General features: G+C 44.9%; 1 protein-coding gene across 2 annotated transcripts; it reads right to left on the bottom strand.

The window, feature by feature from the left end:
- Positions 1 to 1,963: 1,963 nt before the first annotated feature.
- DRD2 (dopamine receptor D2) lies at positions 1,964 to 9,589 on the bottom strand. Of its 2 annotated transcripts, XM_074162372.1 has the most exons (7): positions 9,290 to 9,589; positions 6,214 to 6,323; positions 5,554 to 5,690; positions 4,680 to 4,870; positions 3,726 to 3,812; positions 2,731 to 3,067; positions 1,964 to 2,157 (listed from the first exon to the last, which is right to left on the bottom strand). In XM_074162372.1, the coding sequence occupies exons 1-7, from the start codon at positions 9,569 to 9,571 to the stop codon at positions 1,964 to 1,966; spliced, it is 1,338 nt and encodes a 445-aa protein (XP_074018473.1). In that variant the 5' UTR covers positions 9,572 to 9,589. The 2 variants fall into 2 exon arrangements, with proteins under 2 accessions (XP_074018473.1, XP_074018472.1); XM_074162371.1 differs by lacking the exon at positions 3,726 to 3,812 and having other exon boundaries at positions 9,290 to 9,571.
- Positions 9,590 to 10,961: the final 1,372 nt, after the last annotated feature.

Genomic DNA, 10,961 nt, shown 5'->3' with positions numbered 1-10,961 from the left:
TTCCCTAAAATGGGACACGTTTAGGCACCTGTGGGATCACTCTTAAATTTATAGCTATGAACAGACTTGAAGAGCCATGTTCAAACGTTATACAAGTCCGTGGGTTAAACACTAATAACGCTGGCTATCGGCCTTTTCGAGTAATGCAAAGTTTAGAATGGAAGCCTTTGGATCAAGGCGGGACTCCTGTTTCAGAAAACAGCTGAGAGAATGTGTTACAGCTGCTTGGCATAATCTCTTCTTGATACACAGCTAGAACACGTTCTACCAGCACAGTCAATCCCACAGGAAAATGCTTTGTTAGCAACATGGGAAAACCAGAGGATAAAAGAAAGCCCCCTTGACAGGGTCTTTATCTATTCTGAAGCAGCAACTATGCAAATATGCCACACACTGCATAGAGAGAAAAGGGATTATATTGCTTTCCGGGTTGCGTTTTAACAGCTTTAGAAAACAGCTGGTAACTAGAACTTCAGAGCCTGCCTCTGCATATGGCTATTGTAATCATCTAGTCCTCCAGATCCTACATTAATTTCTAGCCAGTCCTATTTCCATGTCATTTTATTCATCTTACTATATTTTCTTTACAGAGGTATTACAAAATATATTTTGAACTGAGGACAAATAGTAAGTACAGTGTGGATCTGGCAATGCCAGAGTCACCTTGGTGATATTATGCTGTTATGGGTTTTCAATTGTTTTAATCCATGAAAGAGATATCAGAGGGTAAGGGATGCTGGAAACTTCCAGACCTTTCCAGAATCCAACTTGGACACAGGAGCAGGTCCAGCTAGGGACTCTGGCTTTTTCTAAAACACAGAGTTTTATCTCATTTACTGTTAATTTAAACTAGGCACGATGTTATCCTGTACTCTCTCTATTGAGAGACATAGGCAAATCATATCTGAGGTGGTCCTTGGCTTCATGGTACCCTGAAGTTAGGTGAGAAGAACTGGACCTAACTTAGCTGACTTGTTCAAGTTCACGTCTGAGATGGACGTGGCTGTAGATGCCTCACCTGGCACGCTGTCTTCATGTTTCTACATTTGCCACATTAACACTCCTCACCTAGTTTTTTAACTTCTTGTAGGAGACTGGAGATGAAATGCTGGTGGGCAGAAATTGCTGCTGGGTTGGCTGATGACAGATGATAGTTGGTGTCCTGTTTGATCTGAATGTATACCATGCAATACAAGGTATCACTTCTTTAGTTTCTCTCCTTCTTTTTTTTGGCTTGGGCTTCTGTTCAATTCATCCTATCTATTCATATTTACACTGATGCACTGGGCCCACATGAGGCTTATGCTCCCCTTCTTCCTTCTGCCTGTTGCTTGTAGGCCCACGTTGCTGCAGGGATTGGATCTGTAAGTGGCAGAACCTCCTTAGCCCACTTGGGGACCTCTTAAAGTTTTTTCTCAAGGATTCAGCAGTTTAATACTGGGTAAGTCAGCTCGAGGTGAAGGCAAAGCTATTGCATGGAGTTTCCGCAAGCTCTGTCTGGCTCCTATTGCAAAGCGGAAAAGATGGTCTTGTCTTTGGTGAGAACTGTATCAAAGACGTAACACGCAAGCCGGTAGCGGCAGTGACCTATCGCTACCTTCGCATGGCTCTGCGACTGTCTGTGTTTAATGCACTCAAGGTTAGATGGCCACAGGCAAGAATCAAGCGAGCATGTCTTGATTTTGCTTCCGCTTTAAACACAGTGTGAGGGTAGCTCTGAAAAGTGCCTTTGGGATTGGTGTCCCAGAGTCCAAAGGTCACCTCAAGGGATGAGAGAACCTCCCACATGAAGGTCCTCTTTCCATCCCCACCAAGAGGCTCGTGGGCATGGCACTGGTGTAACACTGTAGGCCTCATGCCCAATACAAGAGCTCGAGACCTCCCCATGGCTGCCCCTTTGTGTGCGTGAATGGCATTGGTTTCTCGTTTCTCATTCTTAAAAATGTGGCTGCTGCTTTCACTTTTAGCAGTGGAGGATCTTCATGAAAGCCTTGCGAAATTCAATGTTGAAGGTGGTGTAAATAATTGGGTTGACAGCACTGTTGACATATCCAAGCCACGTAAAGGCGCTGTACAATGCTGGGGGGATGTTGCAATCGCAGTGCATGTTCAGGATGTGAGTGATGAAGAATGGGAGCCAGCAGATGATGAAAACACCTGGGGGAAAAGGAAAAGACAGATTTTGATTGCTGAAAGCTGGACAAATTTTGAGACTATAAGAACAGTAAGAATGTTTTGGTATAAAAGAAAAATGCTTCCCTGAGAAATAAGCCTTCAGTTTGTTTGTTAGGTCTCATAGGCTATATTCTGAGTATCCAGGTACTAAAGAACTTCTTTGCTGATGTAATTAGGCCAGTTGCATCAAAAAAAGCTGACCTTCAGAGATGCCAGTTTCTTGCTGAGCTATGCTGCCTTTTGTGTTCTAGAAAGCCCATGAGCTCTCTTGCCCCTGCACCTAGCTGTCTTTTGTCAGTCCAGACACCCCAGAGATGGACAGCTTTCTGAGCGTTTTGTACAGCACTGTGAACTGTTCTAGCTGGGAAGGAGGTAGCCTTCCTATTGGCAGCGTCTTGCCTACTTGCCTACGTATCCTCTAAGGTATCCAATGAAAGTCTTTCTGTGGAGGCCCGGAAAAATAGTCTACACTGGACATTCAGACTGGCTACCCTCATCCTGGGTAGCTATTGGTTTTCTGCAGAAACACAAGAGGAAGCCAACGCGCGCTCTCACCAAGTACAATGGCTAGCATCTGAGTGGCTTTCTTTTCCTTCTGTTGTGCAAGTTTCCTCCTGGTCACAGTCTTGAGAAGGGCCCTTGTCTTGCCATTGGGCATAGACTGGATCTCAAAGACCTTGGCTGTGTAGGGTGTTTCTTTGGCATGTCCGTTCTTCTCTACTTTCCCAGAGCTGTCCAAAGCCTGCAGGGTTGAGTTGGTGCCCTGATTAGAAGCAACTGGCACAACCAACCGATGGCTACTCGGTGCCGCTGGTTTGATGGTGGTTTTCTCAGGGGGACTGGTACTGGACACCATCTCCATTTCCATATCTTCTATGTGACTCTCCGCCTCCTGGACAAGAATCAAATGTCCACAACATAAAGAGAGATAAATATACACAGAGGAGCAATGAACATTCCTCACAGAGTGAAGCTGGATGATGTTGAAGAACAACCAATCCCGCTTCTCCCTCCCTACGTTTTTGGTAGATGCTTGGAGAATGGCCTGGAAAGCGTTTACAGGCAAGAATGCTTTTGGGTAGATGGGATCGAGAGAACTGCAGTGAAAGGAGTGACTCTCCTTTATTGCACAAAGAGGCTAAGAAATGGGAGAGACACTGTCTCCACTCCCCGTAGGTTTCATTCAGTTTTCAGAAGATAAATAAATAAAAACAAAATCAACAAGCAAAACCCAACAAAGCCAATGCAGTCCAAGACTTAAAATGAATAACAGAGAGGAGAAGAAAATCAAAGACACAAAATGTTAAAATGTCATGGCTTTTATAGCTGATCTTTAGGTGAGCTTAGTCTGGCTTTTTGAGCTCTATGATCTTAAACCCCCTGCTTCACTCTAAGGAATGGGAAGAATATTTAAATTTTGAGATTGAATGGTAACCTTTGGTCTTAGTTTATTTTTCTCCCACCCTACATACATTCATTTTGTGCCCTGAGAGGAGAAAAGGGGAAAGCTAAATGCTCTGAAAAAGCTACCACTTCTCTGTAACACTCACCACTTTGCGCTTATTAACTTGGAAACTCCCATTGGACTTCACAATGACTGTGCAGAGCTTGACATCTTCTGGATGAGTGCATTTGTCCTAAGGGGCAAGCACCAGCTCAGAGGTTACACAAGCAGATATTACTCGGGAAGGGAAGCTGGTAAGGGAGGCACGTGGGAATACAGACACAGGGCATGAAGCAGAAATTAATCAGTGTGACTACGGCGCTAAGAATGATGGAGAACTACTCTGAAGAAGCAGTGACAGAGGCAAGTACTCCTTATGCTTTTCACCAAAGGAAGGAAGCCGCAAAGATCTGCTAATGTTTCTGCCTATCCCTGTCTTGCTGCCTCCTTGCTCAACATGGCACTGGCCTCTGAGGCGACACAGTTTGGAGGCAGCGCCTCTGGGACTCTACACTCCTACTGCTTGTTTTGCATGTGCTGCGAGAGTAGCGTTTTGACAAGCAGTCTCACACTTCACACGCTCAGCTGGACTCCACTTACGTACATATCTCATGCTCTGAGAGGCTGTTTTCACTGCAGAGGCATCATTACCAGCGATGTAGTTTGCACCCCAGCCACGCAAACAATTTCCATTGAACTTCTTCGTCACAACAGCAGGACCGACTCAGAAAATAGTATAGCCTGTAGTCAGGCTACTAACCCAAACTTAGAGCCAAAGGAAACACAGTCTGGTTAATGAAGCAGCTCCTAATGCAGATCTGCTGATGAAACATCCCCTGAGACCCAGGGAGGCCTGCAAAGCACCAGCCAGTGACCTGATAATCCAGGGTGCAACTGGGACTCCAAATGGCACAGGGCACAGCATTCGCTTTTGTGATCCAGTATTTCACCTGATCCAGCCAGTGCCATTTGGGGAAAGGAGGACGTGCTTTGAGGAACGAAGCGGAGCTGGAAGGGGAAAGGACGGAGGCTGCTGAGAGCAAGGCAGAGGTCTGGTTACCTTCAGCGGGGCTTGCGTGTCCGAGTCCAGGCCGTGGCTGCTGCGCTTGGTGTTGACGCGCTTCCTGCGCTTCTGCAGCACTATGTAAATCTGCACATACACCAGCAGGGTGACAATGAAGGGAACGTAGAAGGAGACGATGGAGGAATACACGACAAAGGCAGGATTGGCAATGATGCACTCATTCTCGTCTGGAAGACAAAAAGTTTCAGGCTTGTTGTTGCTGCTGCTAGGAGCAAGGACTGGCTTCCCCCTCTTCTCTCCCTCTTTCAAAAGGCACAGAGATATCCAGAGAGTGAGGAGTTTGGGTTCTAGGGAGTTACCACCATGTCAGCTGGAAGTGGTCCCAGAACAGCAAACTCCCCTTGGGTCACAGGGAGTCACATGCAACCCAAAGTCCCTGTCTATTGCTTGCCTTACAACTAGGAGCCCGCCAGTCCCATGCTGTATACAATCCAGTCTTCCTATGGAACTGACGGTTGAACACCCAGTTCTTTTCTTGCCTGTCTCAGTGAAGCTATTTGTCCCATGACTTTCTTTTTCATGTGTTTTAATACAAGAGGGATTTTGATTTTGTAGTGGACAAATGTTAATGTAACATTGAGAAGCGTTGTTGAGAAACTACACAGCCTCAGTTCTGATGTGTCTAAAACACTGGTCTGGAAGAGCAAGAGATGGAATGGATCCAGAAGCAGCTGAGAGAAACAGGCTGGGATGACAATGGGAGAGGACACCTGAAACACGGACAGATACATCCCAGTACACCTAAAACCTGATCCCCGTTTATTCCTGACTTATAACAGAAGACCGTCTGGGGACCCAGTAAAGCCAGGACAATGCCAATAGCCAACTTGCAGGTGACATCACCACTCACCTGTGTTGTTGAGGCCAAAGAGGATGGGGCAGGAGATGGCAAATGAAAGCACCCAGACCACAGCGATCATAACCGTGACCCTGCGCTTCGAGCTGTAGCGGGTATTGTACAGCATTGGCATTGCCACTGCTGTGTACCTGCAGTGTGAAGATACAAACCCAGGTTACTGTTATTCTGCCAGTGCTGACAAACTTTGGGGGAAATTACACCTAGTTGCTGTGTCTGAAAGCCTGGTCCAGCGAGAGAATATAGGGCAAGTCAGGTTTCACCAATCTCCAGGATGTTTGCATTCCCGGTTTTGGAAGGTGTGACACTGAGGTCAGCTTAGCATAGCATTTTTCTTCCGTGGTCTCCGAGCTGCTGCCTTCCCACTGATGTCTGCTTCACTATGCGAGTATAGAAACAGAAGGAACCGAACCAACGGGGACATATACACACAGTTCCACTTACGTTCCCAAGACCAGCGTTTCTATGTCTGCTTCTGATGGAATCCCTGCTCAGACCTCGTTTAGGTCCTCTAAATCGCTCTCCAAAAGATGGCAACACCACTGGCTCTCAGCATTTTCTAGTCTCTGAGTCACAGGTAAAATTAGACCATATAAAGATGGCCGTGACGTGCTACTGTGGATTTGATACAACTTGCTGCCACAGAGCCCTCACCTGTCAATGCTGATGGCACAGAGGTTGAGGATACTGGCTGTACACATCATAACATCAAGGGTTACAAAGATATCACAGTGGATCCGACTAAACCTCCACTCACCGACCACCTGCAAAGAGAAGAAAGTAAGGTCAGTAAAAGAATTCACTGAGAATTCACCGCTATTGAGAGGGTCTAAAGGGAGAATTTTGCACAAAAACACAGACGCTTGCTGGTAGCTGGAGTTCTGCTGGTTCAAGAGGGATCAAAATTTTGTCTACGGAAGTTTCAGCTGGAATGGGGTCACATGTAATCAGTCACACGCTGTGTCAAGTAGGATTGTTTGCCATTGAGTGCCTTCAAGGACTTTGTCCTGTCTAGTCTAAAGGTCTCAAATGATGGCACGGCCACAAAGGAGGTACTCTGCTCCATCCAAACCATTCCCTAGAGCATTCCCATAAGGGCTGGTGTGATTTTGTCCTTCCTATTCCATCCTGTTACTCTGTATTGAGCTGGGCAGCCCAAACGGCAAGCACAAACCTGGGCTCGTATTCCAGTGACATAAGAGAGTGCAAGGCTCCTCAGAGTAAACTATGTAGGAGCTTAAACAGGTCTCTGAAGCATTGCAAAGAAGTATTAGGAAGGAAATACATTAATTTTATATCCCAAGCACCTCTAATTGTACTTAGAGCATATTATTAGACACTTTTTTGCAATTATACCTAGCAAAGACCAGCAGTAGAGACGCAGGATTTTCCTTCATTTCTTAGTTTAAAAAATCAGGGTAGAAATTCCTCCCTTTTTTTTTTTTGTGTGTGAACAAAATGTATTTAATTTAGAGTGAAAATTCTTTGATATGCTACATGTTGTGATAAAGACAAAGAACTAATGATAACACTTCCAGTTACCGGTAGCCTTTTTCTCTTCGCTTATCTTGCTATTGAAACTGAACTTTGCCAATTAAGTTTAATAGCAATTATTAGGACTGCTGTATTTGACATGTGATGAAAAAAATATATTTCCCTCTAATAAAAATAGAGTCCTACTGCATTTGAAAATAGAATGAATAAGATATCTATTCTTCAGTTATTTCTGCTCTGATATACATAACCATAGGCAGCATAAAGAAGAAAGAATGACTGCATTGAAGCCTGAGTGACAGATGAATACTCAGTGATTAAAAAAGCACTTAAGAGACAGTTACATCAGTAACTTTGAGAATTTGCCCCAAGGCAAAGGTTTCCAGCCAGATATAAGCCTCTGCAAAATCAGTTTCCTGAACTCATAGTTTCGAATTTATGGACGATGCTGTAAACTGCAGCCGTTCTTTCTCTTAGTGCTTTCATTTACATAGGAGAAGCCTCAGAAGCTTGGAGGTAGAAGATTTGTTTGCAAGGAGGCTGATTTTTAAAAGGGTTTCCTTTTTGACATTCTGTTTTGTCCGAGCTTGTGACACAAATCCTAAAAAAAAAAAAAAAAATAAATATGAAGGTACGTAGAGAACAAAGGGTTCTGGGCAGTTTTGATTTCAGATTGCGGAGAGGGATCACAGTGAGTGTGCCTAGCCCGCGTCAGCCCAATGACTCCTTCTCTGTCAGCAAGTGTTTGTCATGTTTTTTGTTGCTTCAAGCTAGCAGTGTGTTTAGCAGAGTGTGGATAAGAGCAGAAAGGGCAAAAATAAATTAGGGAAAAAAAAAAAAAAAAGTATTGCTGAGACGTAGAGGCCCGATTGTCCTATTTGGCAGATTAAGGAAGCTGAGGTTCCTGACCAACTCCATGTACACAGGAGCCCAGAGAGGTGAAAGTATCTTACATGGTTTGTGCTTTAGTCTTTCACATTAAAATAAGAAGTGTCTGAGAGACTCTTATACCTGGGCCTAAGAGAGCAAAAGCTTCTCAGAGCAAAAGCCTCTGCTTAAAATGGGTTGTCGCAAAAGGGGGATATAATAGAAGAGCATAACTGGTCCCAGAGGCATTGACTACCATCGCAACCAGCCTGTGGTCATGTTAATAAGCTTTAGCAGATGCACAATGCCTTACGTTTTTAAAGTGCCATGAAAATAATAATGAACTAGAGCGATAATTAGTATTGTGGTTTCTTGACAGCCTATGTCATGTCAGTGGGTTTGTTTTGCTTTGCATTAATACTTAACGGTATAATTGATTATGGCTTCTTCCCCTGCTCTCCTCTTTGTTTTATCATTTTATCTTGTAAACAAGTGCCTGAAAATTAATTGTACACTCGATATAGTTTCAGTCTTATGCTGTCTCACCACCATTCATTCTCTCTTGGTTGTGATTGCCACCAGCATGCCAGCTCTCAGCTGAGTGAAGAACACGGGCACCCCAGCGAAGGGGCCCAAGGGAGAGGGGCTGTGTGTCTTCTCCTCTTCTTTCCTCTAGAGGTGCATTTCATTATTTCAGGCTATTTACTGTTGCAAGAGTCATTTGCCATCAAGTAAACAGGTGGCAGTCTTGGGAGTATTTGGCTCTCGCAAGCCACAGTGCCACTCAAATATGGCTCTGTGTGCAGAAGTATGCAGCTCTTTGGTACCAAAGCGACACACTAATGGCAGCGATGTGAAAAGTAGCTCACCTGCTATTCTGTTTCTCTCATACATTGTGACACAAAAGCTCTGGATTTACATCCTACTTCTACAATTCCCTGCTCTTCTTACTGCTGTCGTCCTTCAGAAATAGGATTTTGATTACTCTTTGGTGTAGTTTATTAGCGTGACACCCGTGATGTTGCAGACTCATTCTTACGCTTGGCAATGACCAGTTCATCTGTGTAGTTTTGAAAACAAAATTGGGGTCCTTTCGCTCTTGATCCCTCTATTTAAAGGCCAGATTTTCAGTGTGATTGGATTGCAGTTTAGTCCTCTGAACAACAGTGCATTTTCAAGTCAGCTTTTCATCTGCTTTCATGTTGATTTCCCAGAGAAATCTGACCGACTGTTAGGAAATTAAAAACACTTTTGTTTTGGGAAATTCAGGAGGCCTTGAAATAGCTGATGTCTAGGCTGCTAAACCTTTTCCCTCTCTCCCCATTCACCAGAAACATTCAGTACGGAAAAAGAAAACTGGGTCACCTACCTCCAGATAGACCACCCAAGGCATGACCAGGGTTGCTACCAAGAGGTCTGCCACTGCCAAACTCACGATCAGGTAATTAGTGGTAGTCTGAAGGGCCTTTTCCCTGGACACAGCCATACACACCAGCACATTGCCAAAAACGATGACAAAGATGAGGAGGGTGAGCAGCATGGCATAGTAGTTATACTGAGGCTTCTGGTCTGCATCGGACTCGTTGAGTGGCTTGCTCCAGTTCCTGTCACCGATGTCACCGTTGTACCAAGAGAGGTTTAGGGGATCCATGGAGGTGCCAGGTTCCAGCTCCACTCTGACACAAAGATGTCGAAAAGACAGTCAAAGGCCAACATGTAAAATAAAAATAAAACAATTACACGTGTGCTACCTCGCTCTTGGGATTCTCTCAAGCCTGTTCCCCCTACCCTGAATTCCTGTGTGCAAATGGTTGACTGACTGGAAATGCGATGAAGACCTAGATGGGAGGCTGAGCCGATGGTCAGATACCTAGGCAAGGATTCAAGAAGTTAGTTTCTATTTCTATTTCATCCCCCAGATTTCTTTAGCCGCAGATACTAGCTACTCTGCGTTACAGCAGATTCAGGCAGAGTGCCTGGGACGTTTGTGTCTGCTCCCCTGACAGTCCCTAACCACTAACTGCTCCGTGTTAGGGGTGCACAGTTCAGGGCAGTTGTGCCATGACCCACTTTGTTTATTTTCCACGTGCTTCATGGGGCTTTTGGCTGTGTTTTTTTTGTTTGTGGGTTTGGTTTTTTTTTTCCTTTGCTTTTCCTTATTTTTTTTTTCCTCCAGCAGGGAAATACTTTAAAAAAATAAAACTATGAACGGAATGTGATGATAATGAAACTTGACAGTAGCAGTTCTGATGTCAGGGCCGGACGGTGCCTGCCTTCTGCCATTCCTCATTGAGAGTGAGGTTGCTGTGCAAAGGGGGAAATGGTGGGGGCATGACTGGGTGCCGTCCCACAGCCCAGCCTCTGCAGCTCCTGGAACTGGGAAGACAGGTCTCCTTGGAAATCCTTGGTTTCCACTGGCTACGGATCGGGTCCTAAGCTTACAGGCATTTTTTATGGATGAGGAGGAAGGAGAATGAAAGTGAACTGACCAAAGACGAGGAAACAATATTCTAAAGAACTGTTGCTGTCTGGACGTAGAGGATTGTGAGTTATCAGCTGCAAATGGAGGCAGCAAAAAGCTACTCTCTGCCGAGAGAGATGTATAAACAAAGCTAAAGTGTGGGATGTGGTGCGTGACGGGAAGGCCACGGTTTCTGCTCTGATGGTAAGACTTCAGTAGAACTGATATCTCTTAGGTGATATTTCTGTATGGTGCAGGCTAGTGAAGGTGCGTGAATGTCCATAGGTTCTACGGATTTTATGCCAGCAGGTGATGCAAAGCAGTGATATCGGGACTCTGCATACCCCTAGATCACTGGGATCCAACTGCACATACGTCCACCCTGTAAGAAACTGGCTAAAAGTTAAGCTACATCACGCAGGCCTTGTCAGCAGGTGTCTGTATTGGGGTCTTTGGTGCCAGCATATGAAAAACAAATTTTACATTTGCAATGAGACTGTAGTTTATTTGGCCACAGGCTCTGGCATGCTGGAAGACTTTTTCCTGGCTGTGTGGCAAGGCTTTTTTGGCTCTCATTTAG

The sequence above is a fragment of the Numenius arquata genome, chromosome 22, assembly GCF_964106895.1.
Source record: "Numenius arquata chromosome 22, bNumArq3.hap1.1, whole genome shotgun sequence".
Classification (NCBI taxonomy): domain Eukaryota; kingdom Metazoa; phylum Chordata; class Aves; order Charadriiformes; family Scolopacidae; genus Numenius; species Numenius arquata.
The sequence above is the reverse complement of the archived record's forward strand: the minus strand, read 5'-3'. Positions and strand labels throughout refer to the sequence as shown.

What these genes read in the sequence shown, in the direction of transcription:
- DRD2 (XM_074162372.1), bottom strand. Translation starts at nt 9,571, where the DNA reads ATGGATCCCCTAAACCTCTCTTGGTACAACGGTGACATCGGTGACAGG. An exon ending in TGTGCCATCAGCATTGACAG is followed by an intron (nt 5,691 to 6,213) that starts GTGAGGGCTCTG and finishes TTCACACTGCAG; the next exon opens with GTACACAGCAGTGGCAATGC. An exon ending in AAGTTAATAAGCGCAAAGTG is followed by an intron (nt 3,068 to 3,725) that starts GTGAGTGTTACA and finishes ATTCTTGTCCAG; the next exon opens with GAGGCGGAGAGTCACATAGA.